The sequence below is a fragment of the Siphateles boraxobius genome, unplaced genomic scaffold, assembly GCF_051911475.1.
Source record: "Siphateles boraxobius isolate OS27281-9 unplaced genomic scaffold, OSU_SipBor_1 17, whole genome shotgun sequence".
NCBI lineage: Eukaryota > Metazoa > Chordata > Actinopteri > Cypriniformes > Leuciscidae > Siphateles > Siphateles boraxobius.
Genome location: NW_027508777.1, coordinates 933,833 through 950,622, shown reverse-complemented (window position 1 = coordinate 950,622; position 16,790 = coordinate 933,833). Strand labels below are relative to the sequence as shown.

General features: G+C 45.4%; 1 protein-coding gene across 2 annotated transcripts in view; it reads right to left on the bottom strand.

Moving 5' to 3' along the window:
• Window positions 1-202: 202 nt before the first annotated feature.
• The window catches only part of gpm6ba (glycoprotein M6Ba), a 121,500-nt gene continuing 104,912 nt past the window's right edge, over window positions 203-16,790 (bottom strand). Inside the window, exons 6-7 of one of the 2 annotated variants that reach the window (XM_077232268.1) lie at window positions 5,138-5,203; window positions 203-1,431 (exon numbers count right to left, since the gene is read on the bottom strand). In XM_077232268.1, the coding sequence (XP_077088383.1) occupies window positions 1,282-1,431; window positions 5,138-5,203 (216 nt within the window). In that variant the 3' untranslated portion in view covers window positions 203-1,281. Of the gene's footprint in view, window positions 1,432-3,870; window positions 4,836-5,137; window positions 5,204-16,790 lie in introns of those variants that run through there. The other variant, XM_077232270.1, reaches the window with a different exon arrangement.

Genomic DNA, 16,790 nt, shown 5'->3' with positions numbered 1-16,790 from the left:
GTGTGCCGGCGTGCTTTTGTACACATCCGCTTATGCCGTCACACGCTACGTCATCACGCAACGCCAATAGGATTGGATTCGGTTTCATTCATATATTCAGACGTGCTACGCTGAAGGGCGTTCCCCTAGTGTTGTCACCGACGCAGTGTCTCGTTCCCTTTCTCAGGGAACAAGGGTTACATACGTAACCCGAGACGTTTCTGTTATACATTAATAGGAAATAATTTTGTTTATTTTTTTCATAAAACAAAGACATATAAATTGTTCTGCCTCACAGATATATATCAGTCAGATACTGTTTTCTGGATATTATTTTGAGGGTTTAGTACTAGATAATACCCAAGACTGACAGGTTTGAGAAAATATCCTGTAAAGAGAAATGTTTTTACTGGTGTGTGTGTGTGTGTGTGTGTGTGTGTGTGTGCGTGTAAGTGCGTGCGTGCGTGTGTGTGTGTGTGTGTTTGTGTGTGTGTTAATGTACCTGCTTTCTATTACAAGATTAGTGCAATTTGTCAGCAACCGGCATTATTCCCCCAACCCTCAAAAAAGAAAAAAAAGTAAGAGAGTTGGAAAAAGAGGTGAATTCAGATATCTAAGATAGAGAGAGAGCCCAGAGAAAGATTCTAAATGAACAGACATTTTCAATACACAACCTGGCACCAATAATGATAATAATAATAATAATAATAATAATAAAGAGTAATTCACTTTTACGCATTTATATATATATATATATGTATAAAACACCAAAAAGGAAGTTCCTGTTAAATGTTTGTGAGGAGTTAGTGCAGACAATCTATCATATAAGCAGCGTTTCACCAAGACCATGCATCATAATTTAAAATATAACCCAGTTATAACCATGACTCTACACTTGAACATACACTTTCTACCAATTAAAAAAATTATCAATGCAAAATGACAGTACAATACTAGTATACACGCACTTTTATACCAGTGTTTTATTTATACCATGAAGTCGATGAGCAAAACACATCATATCACTATTAACTGTATCATGGATGATTCCACTTATTATTTGTTACAGATGTTAAACAACTTGCCTGCACGTGTTTCATCATGATTATAGCCAACTTATACCACCGTTATGATGTATAGTCAGGATAGCGCACTGCTTAGCAGTGTTAGTTTGTGCAATGTTCCATCTGAAAGTGGCAGGTCATTGCAGCGGCTGTGTGTTTGTGTATAGGTTTTTTTGGTGTGGTCTAGAGAGCAGGTTAGGTAGAGGTGGGGTAGAACATAGCAGAGCAGAGAGAACTATTAGTATGAGTTTAGACCCTCCTTGGAGCGTGACTGCACATCCTGCAATTCTTGATCATCCCTGGTCTTGATGTCCTGGTAGTCATGGGTCTGCTGACATGCTCCCTTTAGGTAAGCCCAGTTTGCTGCCAGGATCATCAGGTAGTGTATCTGTGAACAGTAGAGATGGGAAAGAAGACAAACAAAATAGACAAAGAGATGGAGAGGGAGAAAGAAAGAGGAAGAAACAGGTGGAGGGAAGGATTAGTCATGAGTGGGTCAGTTAGCCAAAGCCAGCTATAAGGGTAGACAGTATTAATTGGTTGCCCTAAGAACCTATTAAGTAACTTAATCTCAGTGAATTATTATAGCTGCATCACACAGAAATCATTATTAGTTGATCAGAATACAGAGAGAAAAAAATATTTTAATTGTGTCACTGTAATGTGTAGGTCTGTGTCTGTTTTGTTTCATTGTGTTTTAGTTCTGTTTTCCCTGTTCTGGTTCCCTGTGTTTTTTAGTTTCCATAGTTCCTAATTTTCCTTCGATTACTCAGTCTATTTAAGCCTTCAAGTCATTCAGTCCTTTGTTCGGTCTTATTTACGTCTTTATGTGGGTGTTATACTACACTCCTGAAATCTCTCGTTGGATTATTATTAAAGAATGTTTTTGTTGTATGCTCTGTCATGCACTTTATTGCAGTTACTTCATTCATTATATTTATGGTTTGGTTCAAACCTTCATTTTTTTTATGTAATATTAGAGCTGCATGATTCTGGATAAATTGAAAATCTATTTTTTATTTTTTTATTTTTAAAGAGAGATCATGATTCTCCCATAATTCGGAATAGGCAACTAAACAAAATAGCATGTTGTGTACTAGAGGTTCTGACAAAACGTTAATTGCAGCATACAAATATTTAATTATTTTTAATAAAAATGTTTAATAAAATCTGTTTAAAAATGAATGATTCAATGACTAACTCAGAAAGACTTCACTTGTTTCATTGTGTCACGATTTGCCTTGTCTCTGTCAGGTTTTGGTTTTTTCATGTCATGTTTCATGTTTATCATGTGATTCCTTGTTTGTCATGTGATCCTGCCATGTGTCTTGTCATTGGTTAATGGTCTGTTCATTGTTTACAGGTGTCCCTTGTCATTAGTCTGTGCATTTAAGCCCTCATGTTTGCCATGTATCCTTGTCAAGTCTTGTTTCAATGTAATCTCTGTTGGTAAGCATGTTGAAGATTTTATTATTTAGAAAACAAGTAATTTAGCTATATATTTGGACACAATTATTTCTTCTGTCTGTGACTTTGGATTTCCTCTGTGTATGTGAAAGACCTTGAATGGAATGTTGTTTGCTGCAGAAAATTCTATTCTGAGAAGTCACATGGTAAATGACCTTCAACCAAAACTATCTATAGGGTGTGTTACCTTCTTTGGAAGAAGATGTATGTATATAACTCTGAACCAAAAAATACTTGAGAGTGCGCTGGAAGGCCAGAGGGCCAGTGGGCCGGAGGGCCAGAGCGTTAGAGCGCCGTTCTATGTAACCGGACGGCGTTCGAAAATAAAGTCTAATTATTTCTGGCATCAAAGATTGCATCTGGCATCAAAGATCTGGCATCAAAGTTATTTTTCAGAAAGATTGTAAACCACAACAAGCGTCATGTTTTTTTTTTTCTCTATACAACTTGCCTTCAGTGGATTTTTACACATTGCTGGATGAATCAGTGTTTTTGAATAAATCTCTTGAATGACTGATTCAACGACATAATTTTTTTTTAATGTTACTTGTGTAATTATGTAATAATTGGGATAATTTGCATTATTGTAACAAATAATGATATTGTGTATTTGAAAAGACTGAAGCTGTTTCATACACATGACAGCTGTTCTCTCTGGGTCAGCAACAGCGTCAACGCAGATTTAAATGTTTCGCTGTGATCATACTTGTCAAAGAGTTAATAGACAAAGCTGAATCGTTGTCATTTAAGAATAAGATGGCCTGTGAGTTTAAGTCGGGGTTTAAATGTGGCTTTTTACATCTTAATTTCACCATAAAAAAGCTAAATTCACTTATACTATGAAAGTAAAATTTTCACTTGAGATGAAACTAAAACCATTTTGTTAGTTCATGTTTAATTTAGTTTACTATAATGTCTTTTTAAAATATGCTTCATATTTTCTGTTTTGCACCTGAAAAAATTAATAAAACCCACAACAATTTCAGCAGTCAGTAAAGCTAGACAGTATGTTTTCTTCACATCAGTACACATAAATACAAATTAAAAAAAATTTGTTTTGTCTTTTAATTGTTTTGGGTAGTGTTATTTGCTTTTAGACAAACTGAACGAAACGGGTTTAAACCCAGAAACCATGATTTTCGATTAGACCAATATTGAAATGCACTTTAAATAAATGACAGTTATTTAACTTTTTTCAGTGTATCCAGCATCACATGAAATATTATTGAAATAATAAATGTTATTATTTCATGTTAGCTTTAGCAAATAAAAGATGATGCAAAAACTACTGGTGGTATCCAAAGAAAGGTAAAAAAAAGGTGAGCTGGTCTATCAAATAAAAATAAATTAACTTCTTAACAATAATTGTTTATTTCTTCTTTCAGAAAACAGGAACTATACTGGTTTGAGAATGATGCAAAAGGTACAGAATATATATACTGTTTTAATTGTATAATAAACAGAATACTAAAGTAAGTAGTAGTTGGATGTAACAATAAAGGCTCTGAAAGATTGCTATTTTTTTGTAATTTCCATGAATGCAAAACATCACATGAGGAGTTAAAAAGTACAGTCACATCCTTCACAGGTACATGTAGCATAAGTAAAAGTTTCATTTTTGAGCATTAACACAACATTCATATTAGCTTTCATAGCAGCAATAACTATGCTCTTCTCATCTACCGTACTTGTCTTTTCTATCTGACTGAATTATGGACTACTGGTGCCTCAGGGCGATATAATCCAATGGGGACATAATTATCACTTATGTGTTATCAGTATTTTGTGATAAACATAATTATCACAAAATAATCACAAAATACTATGTTTTTTTCTAGTTTTAATCCTGTCCAGTAGGTGTCGGACTGACAGAATAGTTACATTCTCACTAAGCCTACTTAAATGTAATTTTCTCATTAACTGTAAATAAAATACATTATTCTGGATTGTATTTGATGAATTTGGTCCTAGATTAACACAGGTAAAAATGTATGGGAAACATTAAGTGAGTGAAATGTATTGTCTTTTTGTCAAAAGATCACACTTTGTCAAACTAGTACAGAAACATTAGACAATAACATTAATATGCACTACATTGTCTATACAATAATTCCAATTCAATTAGAATGAACAATTCTCTATTTATTCTCTACCTTACCTTTTTCCTGACCTCTTTTACACTCTATCTCTTTTTCTCTCTATCTTTGAGAACGACTTTGCAGTTGCCCTCGTACAAAAAGCTCAAAATTTAGCGGTGTGACTGTGGTTGTGGCTCTTAAACTTCAACACAGCAAAGTTATATGTTGTGGCCATCACATAGATGAGCTGAATGGAAGAGAGACAAACCAGTGGGTGAGACCAAACATTGTTTTAGATGTACAGTAGCAACTTTACAACAAAAATTGCACCACTTCCCCATAAAAGTACAGATAGGTCAATCTGTGCCTAAAGATCCTGAACTGATGACAGAATATTGCAAAATAGTACCGTGGCACTATATTGTACCGTTTTCTCTACACATCAACGCAATTCTTTACAAAGCAATTTAGACCATTTTCAACTATTATTCTTGATATAAACAAGTTACTTAAGAAAACAATTAATGAACATTTAACATGAAATCTTACCAGCGCGATCACAGTGGCACCAGCTCCAGCACAGGCAACAATATAAAGATGGTAGGACAGATAGAACTGCAATAAAATGTTATGAAATCCATTACTGGCATTAATATGAAAAAAAAATAAGTAACACAAGACTACAGACCTAGCCGCACAAAATGTGATATTACTCATTTAAAATAAAATTACATTGCCTGAGAAATTTACCTTTTTCTTTAAAAAAGAAACCTTCCTTAAGGCAGCACACAAATGTCAGGCTTTTACTATGAATCCTACTTTATAGTCTCTTTTTGCTGTGAAAACGTCAATGATTTTTCTGAAGTAAATGTAATAATAATTCGCTTTGCGCGAATTATGGGTGTAACTTCCGTTAAGCTGTAAACAATCAGTGAAAGACTAGCTCTGGACGCAATAATATATTTTTAAACCATGTACAATGACATTACATTATTCTACTTACCCTTCAACCATTGAACATTAAAAGGACATTTAAAAGTGTAAAAGCATAAAAAGGTACTTTCAACAGACCATGAATAATCTATTAAAAAGTATCTTTCCACAGCAAAATCGGTGGTAATCTGTATTATGTAACATACGTTGCCTTAATAATAAAAAAATGTTTTACCTCAGCATTGCGTGATACTATTTTAAAGTGATTTCAGTCATTTTGACAGATAATAAATTGTATTTACCTGTGAAACCAAACCTGGAAAGAGACGTGAGGATTTGGGGAGTATTCCAGAGAATTGGTATGCATCGTAAATTAAATCGGGAGAACAGACCACAAATGTGCCGTATATGTTGACCTTTATCATACCATTACAGCGAAATTCAAAAGTAAAAAAGAAAATAATCATGAGGAAAAGAATGCAGAGCTCTTACTATAGATATTCTTGTTAAAACCTGTCACGTTAAAATACCAAGTGTTACGTTATTCTGATGTTATTCTTAGATAAAACATGAAAGAAAACGTCTCGGTTACTTATGTTACGTCGGATGACGACGAATGGGGTTTCGCTTAGAACACCTATGGACTTCGAGTATTACAAAATGAGCCAATGGCAAAGAAATGCCATGGGTCTGGGGAATTTGCATAGCGTATCTCCGCCTTACCTCGTAGGTATAAAAGGAGGACGCCGGCAACATGCAGATATGTTTCTTCGCTGAGGAGCCAAGACTGAGCTCAGGCGATCCCCGCGGTACAGCGGAAAGTGGCAGGAAGACGTAACTCCCCTACTCAGGGAACGTGGGTTACATACGTAACCGAGACGTTCCCTGTTGTTGTCACTCCGAGTTACGTCGGATGACGACGAATGGGGTTACCAGTCTAATCACGCCACCTTCTCGGCTGTCTTCCAGTGCCCTGCGTAAATCTGAGATCCTTGTCGTGAGTTTTGCACGGACGAAGGACTCCTATCTAGCACAGGAATACCAAGGTACACTGGGGAGCATATCCCATAGTTTAGAGGAAATATGCAATAATTGCCAACCCAGAGGGGGGGACTTAGAAAATACACATATGACCCAGAGGGATGCATATGGAGAACACTGGGGTGTCCAGCCGCAGGTGGAATATTTCAACCCCAGGGGTGGCAAGGTGGCTTGCCAAGGGAAAGACACATGCTCAGAGAGGCTTACAGTGGAAATACACATGTGGGGGTCGCTCAGAGGAGGCACCATGCACACGGGAGGCACCTAGCCGACGCGCAGGCAATAGACACTGGCGCCGACGTCAGGAGTGCTGGAGGAACTCAGGGCTTTTGGAGAAGCTCACCTGAGGAAAATATTGCACGTATCTAGTCCGTGGAGTGGAATGGCGAGCAAGCGAAGACACCTGAGCGGATCCAGTACTAGCTGGTTGAAGCGAGTACATGAGAGGACACTGGCTCCACTCGGAGATTGTAGAATCTGGTGAATGTGTTAGGTGTCGCCCAGCCTGCAGCTCTGCAGATGTCTGTTAGCGAGGCGCCATGCGCTAGAGCCCAAGAGGACGCCACACTCCGGGTGGAGTGGGCGGTCACACCAAGGGGGCACGGTCGACCTTGCTGCTGGTATGCCAAGGTAATGGCGTCCACTATCCAGTGAGACAACCTTTGCTTGGAGAGAGCCTTTCCCTTCAGCTTCCCACCATAACAGACAAAGAGCTGGTCTGAGGTCCTGAAACACTGCGTCCTGTCACATAGGCGCGGAGAGCGCATACTGGACAGAGCAGTGCCAAGGCTGGGTCTGCCTCCTCCAGGGGCAGCGCTTGCAGGTTCACCACCTGGTCCCAGAAGGGAGTGGTAGGAACCTTGGGCACCTATCCAGGCCGGGGTCTCAGGATCACGTGAGAGTAAGCCGGCCTGAACTCCAGGCACGCTTCGTCAACGGAGAATGCGTGCAGGTCCCCTACCCTCTTGATGGAGGCCAGTGCAACCAGGAGCGCTGTCTTCATTGACAGGAACTTAAGCTCAACTGATTGTAGAGGCTCAAAGGGAGCACTCTGCAGGGCAGTTAGAACCACTGAGAGGTCCCAAGAAGGAACGAGAGTAGGGCGAGGAGGATTTAGTCTCCTCGCTCCTCTCAGGAACCAGACGATCAGGTCGTGCCTCCCCAACGACTTACCTTCAACAAAGTCATGCTGTGCGGCAATGGCGGCGACATAGACTTTTAGGGTGGAGGGAGACAGCCTTCGCTCCAACCCATCTTGTAGGAAGGAAAGCACGACACTGATCGAACATCTCCGGGGGTCTTCTCGGTGAGAAGAGCACCAGTTGACGAAGAGGTTCCACTTCAACGCATAGAGATGTCTCGTGGACGAAGCTCTAGCGGAAGTGATGGTAGCCACCACCGGTGGTGGTAGGGTACTCAAACCTACCTCGTTTCATCCAGGAGCCACACGTGGAGGTTCCAAAGATCGGGACGAGGGTGCCACAGGGTGCCCCGTCCCTGAGAAAGGAGGTCCTTCCTCAGAGGAATGGGCCAAGGAGGTGCTGTCGCGAGGAGTACAAGTTCGGAGAACCAGGTCCGGTTGGGCCAGTTAGGCGCAACCAGAATGACCTGCTCCCCGTCCTCCCTGACCTTGCGCAAGGTCTGCGCAAGAAGGCTCACTGGGGGAAACGCATACTTGCGACCCTGCGGCCAGCTGTGTGCCAGAGCATCCGTGCCGAGCGTGCCCTCGGTCAGGGAATAAAACTGGGCACAATGGGTCGAGTCGTGAGAGGCAAATAGATCTATCTGAGCGTCCCCGAACTGGTCCCAAATCAGCTGAACCGACCGGGGATGGAGCCGCCATTCCCCCGGGAGGAGCTGGAACCGTGAGAGCTCGTCGGCTACACAGTTCAGAGCTCCGGGGAAATAAATGGCACGAAGCGACCTCAGATGCTTCTGACTCCATAAAAGGAGGTGGCGGGCGAGGTGCGACATATGGCGGGAGCGCAGACCACCTTGGTGGTTGATGTACGCTACAGTCGCGATCTTGTCTGATCGGACTAGTACGTGTTGGCTCTTGAGTACGGCCCGGAAGCGGAGCAGAGCAAAACGTACAGCCAGCAACTCGAGGCAATTGATGTGCCATAGGCGCTGGGGTCCTATCCAGGAGCCCACGGCAGCACGTCCATTGCACATGGCGCCCCAGCCCGTGGAGGAGGCATCTGTCGTTACAACAACATGCCGCAAAGCTCGTTCCAGAGGCACTCCGGCCCGTAGAAAACTGAGGTTCGACCACGGGGTGAAGGTCTGACGGCAGGTCGGAGTAACTGTTACTCGGAAGGTGCCGTGTGCCATGCCCACCTCGGGACTCGGTCGTGAAGCCAAAGCTGAAGCGGTCTCATATGAAGCAATCCGAGCGGCGTTGCTGCGGCTGCAGATGCCATATGCCCCAGGAGCCACTGAAAAGCTTTCAGTGGAACCGCACTCTTGCCCTCGAACTGTCTCAGACAAGTCAGCAGTGACTGCACGCGCTCGCTCGTAAGCTGCGTGGACATGGCGACCGAGTCGATTTCCATACCGAGAAAAGAGTTCCTCTGCACGGGGCATAGTTTGCTCTTCTCCCAGTTGACCCGAAGGCCCAGACGTGCTAGGTGCCGGAGCACTAGATCCCTGTGTTCGCAAACCTGATCTCGAGAGTGAGCTAGGATCAGCCAGTCGTCGAGATAGTTCAGTTCCTGAAGGGGAACAAGGGCAGCCTCAACGACCTTCGTGAAGATGCGAGGAGACAGGGCTAGCCCGAAAGGGAGAACCGTGTACTGGTATGCCTGCCCCTCGAAAGCAAACTGAAGGAACGGTCTGTGTCAAGGAAGAATGGAGACATGAAAGTAGGCGTCCTTAAGGTCGATCGCTGCAAACCAATCCTGGGGCCGTATATATTCGAAAACGCATTTGGCGTTAAGCATCTTGAACGGCAACCAGGCTCCCAGGAGCTGAACCAGCGGGATCATGCGAACCACAGGCGTCCCCCCGGAGGGGCAGCGAAGCGGAGTAACTGGCCCAGACGTGGACGGCATAGCGGCCCGATGTGGGGGCACAGTTAGCAACCGCGCCCTGGCAGAGGAGGCCAGGGGAGGACCAGGCTGGTCGTCCCGCGGGGGCCTGCTCTGCCAGGGGTCTGGCGACAGAGGGGGACAGGGGCGAAGCAGTCCATGGACGGCACGCCGTGTCAACCACCTCTGGGACAGAGGGGGACGAGGAGAGCATGGCTTGTGGGCGGCGCTCGGTGACGTCCGAGAACTCTCTGTGCTCAGAGACGGGAAAGTCAGTTCTTTGGAGGATAAGGATTGATTGCGGTGGGAGCCACGGGAGGGCGCCTTCGGCGGTGGGCAGACCGAGGGATCTGAGCGGACGGCGGGGCCGTCGGGACAGAGTCAACGTCAGTCTGCTCATGGGCGGCTGAGAGCTGTTGGGCAAGTCCTCAACCGCACCGCCGAAGAGGCCAACCTGGGATATGGGAATGTCGGACAGACGGGTCCGCGCGACATCCAGCACATCAGACAGGTTCAGCCACAGAATGGTGAGCATCACCTGACCCAGGGAGCGTACGGCCACTTTTGTCGCTCGGAGAGCAAGGGGGTCTTCTAGGACTTCGAGATCTCATCATGCACGTCCGGGAAGAAAGGTATTGGGGTTTGCCGTGGACGAGGGTCGGCGGCCTTACCCAAAAACCAATCGTCCCAGGAAAGCATGGCCGTCATCTCTGGATCAGACTCAGGCACAGCCGTATGCACGCCGGAAGGTGGCAGCTGTGACGAGTGATGCTGCAACAGACATGGCATCTTCCTCTGTAGCTTCGACTGAAACACGCGGGCCACCAGAGGGTAGACTCGCGGGAATCAGCAGTTCACTAGCGGGCACCGTCATTGAAGAGGGGGGCTGGGGTCACGGACACATAGTCGGCGCCTTGTTCCAGACTGTACCCTCAGGTCACCCTGACCACCAGCTGAAGATCGGGGGGTGGATGAGGGGACTCTCACTCTTGCGAGTTCACCTATATATGACCTATATATGACGCGATGATCACATTCCCAGCGAGAACATGAGTCACCCACGAGCGCTGTTCAAGCATGATCAAAGCCCAAACACTCTAGACAGCGATCGTGCCCATCAGAGTCCGATACCAGTCCGCTGCAACCAGAAATGCACGGGCGAGCCGTCTTTAAAAAGACGTGCCGAGTGCGAGCTCTTTTATGAGAGGAGAAAAAAACTCCTGCAGGGAGACACACACACACACTGGCAGATCACTGCACAGATCAGCAGGCACTGTGAGCTCGCTGCAGATCGCCGTCACACCAACATCGGAGAGAGAGGCTCGTCTCGTAGAGCGAAGTCAGAGATGACTGTGGAGTGAAGAAATATTCTTGGCTCCGAAGCGAAAACATATCTGCATGTTGCCGGCGTCCTCCTTTTATACCCACGAGGTAAGGCGGAGATGCGCTATGCAAATTCCACAGACCCATGGCATTTCTTTGCCATTGGCTCGTTTTGTAATACTCGAAGTCGATAGGTGTTCTAAGCGAAACCCCATTCGTCGTCATCCGACGTAACTCGGAGTAACAACGAAAGGGAACTGAAAGCTCATTAAGTCAAACTGACCGATCAGCTTTATTTGTAGGGCAACCTTATGATTTGAAATGATTCGTTTCAGTCTTTTTGAATGGGAGTTCCTCAAACCGGAAGTGCCACCCATAATTAAAAACGCAGTAAGCTCGTCAGGAATAAGGTGGATAAGTTTTACATCTCTTAAACATTGTTGTATTGTTGTCACACCACGGTCTGTCCAGCAGAGGGAGACTAAGAGCACAAGACCTTCCATATCTTCCTACTAATCCACTGCTCATTATTGGTTCAATGAAATCACATGTGCCTAGCTAGTTAGTGTGTTAACAGGTGTATATTTAAAGGCTTGTATTTACTTGTATCTTTGCTGAGTCTTGAAGTTTTCTAGCCTAGCCTATGCTTTTGTGTTTTCCCATTTTGTCTAACCTGGAAGACTTTTGCTGAGACCTTTTGACCAGCTTCACTGGTAATCTTTGTTTAATATTATTGGACTCTTTTGCCTGCATCATCCAGTGTGGATTTGTATCTTGCTCAACCCAGCACTTATGCTGGATCCTTTGTTTGTGCTCAGGAAAGAAAACTAATTAAAGACTACCTGTTTTTCCTTCTAAACCTGCCTCTTGTGATTATCTGCCAATTGAGTCCACACTGTTCGATTCCCAGACCTGACAGCAAGACTGAGCCATACAAGATATGGACCTGGCAGATACTGAACAGATTCACGGAGCCATCAGCAAACAGTGTGCTTTGCTTGGATCACATGGGACACAGCTCCAGAGACTGACAAACGTTGTGAACCAGATTGGGGACTCGCTGCGACAAATACAAGCATGCTTGCCTCGAGAACCTGTGGTACTACCAGCGCCAGAAACCCCACCATTAACTGCATCAATGTCCCAAGAACCAAAGATTCCAACCCCACAGCGCTACGGTGGGAGGCCTGGTGCCTGCAAGGGCTTCCTGACTCAAGTGTCACTCATCTTCGAACTCCAACCAGCCACCTTTGCTTCTGAGAGGACTAAGATTGCATTGACTAAGATTATCTCCTTGTTGAGTGATCGTGCACTGGATTGGGCCTCAACCCTCTGGAGACAACAGTCCCCCATCTGTTTTGATCTAAAATTGTTCACAGAAACTATTCAACAAGTGTTTGACCATCCAGTCAGTGGCCGTGAGGCAGCAAGGAGACTAGTAGACCTACGTCAGGGGCAACAATCTGTGGCTGACTTCGCCATTGATTTCCGTACTTTGGCTTCTGAGAGTAAGTGGGATTCAGAGGCGCCTATTTCAACCTTCTATTGTGGCCTTTCTGAAGGGGTTAAGGATGAATTAGCCAGTAGAGATTGGGGTACAAGTCTGGAGGAACTCATAATTTTGGCTGTTCAAATTGATACCCGTGTTCGTGAAAGAAGAAAACACAGCACTACCCGAGACATGCCCATGTTATCATCCCCCCCCCCCCCCAATGCCCCAGAAGTTTCCTATTCTACTCCACAGACGGAGGAAGAGGTAAGAGGTAGGGCCCGCATTTCTCCTAAGGTGAGAGAGAGAGAGAGACGCATGAGAGAAGGTCTGTGTTTCTATTTTGGTGGCTCTAACCACTTGCACTCTTCGTGCCTCGCTAAGGGGAGTGGGCACCTTAGCGAGTGGAACTGCTCAGTTTGACGCTCCTCACTCCCGTTTACTGCTGCCAGCTACGCTTACTTGGGGGGACACCAGGGAGAAGACAGTGACTTTGAAAGCATTTGTGGATTCAGGTGCAGTAGATAACTTTTTGGACATTAATTTGGCTAAGAAAATGTGTATCCCTTACAAGACTTGCTCTTCGTTCTGGAAGGTTGAAGCCCTAGATGGCAGACCAATAGGATCTGGAATAATCAAGTTCAAAACAGTTCCTTTATACTTGACCATTGATTGTAACCATCATGAAACGAATTTTGTTTTTCTGATTAAGTCTTCCAGAGAACCCCTTATTCTAGGTTACCTCTGGCTACGGCTTCACGACCCTCAATTCTCCTGGACCTCTGGAACCCTCCTCCGTTGGGGCTCGGCGTGCGTGGATTCTTGTACCTCTCCTGCTTCCACTGTGGTCGGGAGTAAAGAAATTCTGGCGGCTATTGAGGAGGTGAGTGCCAGTTCCTTGAATAAGCAACAAGATCTAACACTCATGCCCCCTGATTACTATGACTTGAGAGAAGTGTTTAGCAAACAACGTGCTACTAAGGTACCCCCTCATAGACCACATAATTGTGCTATTGACCTTCTTCCGGGCGCATTCCCTCCTAGAGGTCACCTATTTTCCCTCTCTGCCCCAGAGACTAAGGCCATGAACGAATATATCCAGGATGCTTTGAGTACTGGTTTTATTCGCCCGTCATCTTCACCAGCTAGTGCTGGTTTCTTTTTTGTCCCTAAGAAATACGGTAGTCTTAGGCCCTGTATAGACTATCGTGGGCTCAATAAAGTGACCGTTAAGAATCGTTACCCTCTCCCACTAATGTCCTCGGCATTTGAACTACTCCAGAAAGCTAAGATCTTTTCAAAGTTGGATCTGCGAAGTGCTTACAACTTGGTAGCCTTCATCAATGACGTCTTGAGGGAGATGTTGAACCATTTTGTGTTTGTCTATCTAGACGACATACTGATTTTCTCAGACACTCTACAGGAACAGATTCACCATGTCCAACAGGTGCTGAGGAAGCTTCTTGAGAATCACATTTTCGTAAAACTTGAAAAATGTGAGTTCCATGTGCCCCAAGTCTCATTCCTAGGCTATTTTGTCTCACAAGAAGGCATCCAGATGGAACCAACGAAGGTATCCGCCATCACCAACTGGCCCCAGCCCAAATCACTAAAGCAGGTACAAAGATTTCTTGGTTTTGCCAATTTCTATAGGAAGTTTATTTGCAATTTCAGCACTATTGCAGCACCCATCTCCACTCTTACTAAGGGATCACCCACTCGTATCCACTGGACTGCTGAGGCTGAGCAGGCGTTCGACAGGTTAAAGGGACTATTTTCTTCTGCCCCAATCCTGGTACACCCAGACCCTGAACTGCCATTTATCGTGGAGGTGGATGCTTCAGAAGAGGGAGTTGGGGCAGTGCTCTCCCAAAGGCCTATCACAGATAACAGAGTCCATCCGTGTTCTTTCTTTTCCAGACGCCTGTCGCCAGCTGAGAGAAACTATGATGTGGGCAATCGAGAGCTCCTTGCTGTGAAACTTGCACTGGAAGAGTGGCACCACTGGCTGGAGGGGGCTAAGCATCCTTTTATTGTGTGGACAGATCACAAAAACCTGTCCTACCTACAGCAGGCAAAGCAACTTAACCCCCGGCAGGCCAGGTGGGCTCTCTTTTTCACACGTTTTAATTTTGTTATCACTTATAGACCTGGATCCAAGAATGTTAAGGCTGATGCCTTGTCACGCCAGTATGATTGTTCCCAGAGAGACCGTTATCCAGAGTTCATCATCCCCAGAGACTGCATTCTTGCACTGGTTCATCGATCTATCGAGGACACAGTGTGTGAGGCTCTACGGGGTGTAAACATTCCTGATGAAGTCCCTGCAGGATGCTTGTTTGTGCCCAAGGAAGTAAGGTCCGAAGTCCTCCAGTGGGGTCATGCTTCTGCCCTGGCTGGACATTCAGGAACTGAGAGGACGTTGGATTTTATTCAGAGACGCTTCTTGTGGCCAGAGATTACACGAGTGGTCCGATCTTTTGTACAAGCCTGCCCAGTCTGTGCTCAACAGAATTCCTCTCATCAGCGCCCTGCTGGCCTTCTACATCCCTTGCCTATCCCACAACATCCCTGGTCTCACATCTCCATGGATTTTATGACTGGTTTACCAGCATCTGAAGGTAACACTAGTGTAGTGGTGGTGGTGGACCACTTCTCTAAGTCCGCACACTTCATTCCGTTACCGAAACTCCCTTCTGCCAAAGAGACTGCTGACCTTATTCTTCAGAATGTGGTAAGAATCCATGGAATTCCAGTGGACATTGTTTCTGATCGAGGTCCCCAGTTTATGTCTCGTTACTGGAAAGCATTCTGGTCTCTGTTGGGCTCTTCTGTCAGTCTCTCCTCAGGTTTCCACCCTCAGTCAAACGGCCAAACAGAACGGATAAATCAGGAGTTGGAGAAATATCTCCGCTGCTTCACGTCCCATCAGCCATTCTCTTGGAGCCGTTTCTTGCTTTGGGCAGAGCTGGCACACAACACCTTACGCAGTTCCTCCACTGGTCTATCTCCATTTAAGTGTCAATTCGGGTTCGAGCCACCATTGTTCGTCAGCCAAGAGATAGAGGTTGGAGTCCCTAATGCTAAGAGATTTGTCGAGCGCTGCAGAAGGACATGGAAAAGGGCTCACGTAGCCTTGAGGAGTGCTTCAACCCGCTACAAGAGGTATGCGGGCCTGTCACACCACGGTCTGTCCAGCAGAGGGAGACTAACAGCACAAGACCTTCCACATCTTCCTCCTAATCCACTGCTCATTATTGGTTCAATGAAATCACCTGTGCCTAGCTAGTTAGTGTGTTAACAGGTGTATATTTAAAGGCTTGCATTTGCTTGTATCTTTGCTCAGTCTTGAAGTTTTCTAGCCTAGCCTATGCTTTTGTGTTTTCCCATTTTGTCTAACGTGGAAGACTTTTGCTCAGACCTTTTGACCAGCTTCACCAGTAATCTTTGTTTAATATTATTGGACTCTTTTGCCTGCCTCATCCAGTGTGGATGTGTATCTTGCTCAACCCAGCACTTATGCTGGATCCTTTGTTTGTGCTCAGGAAAGAAAACTAACTAAAGACTACCTGTTTTTCCTTCTAAACCTGGCTCTTGTGATTATCTTCTCTTGAAGATCGTTCAAAATGCTCACGACCAGACAAATTCTCGCGCAAATTCGCCCGAGGGACTGGTTTATCTCTCTCAATCTGAAAGACGCCTACTTTCAGATTCAGATAATACCCCATCGCAGGCCATTCTTGAGATTCGCCTTCGATGGTCAGGTATATCAATGCACCGTCCTCCCGTTCAGCCTGTCTTTAGCACCCCGTACATTTACAAAGTGCATGGATGCAGCTCTCGCCCCCTTGAGAAATCAGGGCATGCGGATTTCTGAACTATTTGGACGATTGGCTGATTCTGGCACAGTCAGAGATATAACTCTTATCTCACAGAACAGTGCTCCTCAGTCATCTGGAAAGCCTGGGTCTCACGGTCAACTGGACCAAGAGCTCATTACTGCCCAGTCAGTCAGTTTCCTTTCTGGGGCTACTGGACTCTGTGGCTATGACGGCTCGTTTATCGACACCGAGTGCGCACCGTGTTCGACACCTGGCCACATCTTTCCAGCAAGGCAGCGTCGCTTGGGCTGTATAGAATTAGCTGCAGCAGTGCCTCAGCTGGGCCTACTGCACATGCGCCCGCTACAATGCTGGTTGATGGCTCGGGTGCCTCACCGGGCTTGGGCTTCCGGCTGCAGACAAATCAGAGTGACTCAGCTCTGCAGCCCTGGTTAGCGGCCGACTGGTAACAGCGGGGGGTGACGATGGGAGCTGTCTCATACCGAAAGGTCATCTTGACAGACACCTCCAACTTAGGTTGGAGCGCTCTCTTCGAGGGCAGACCG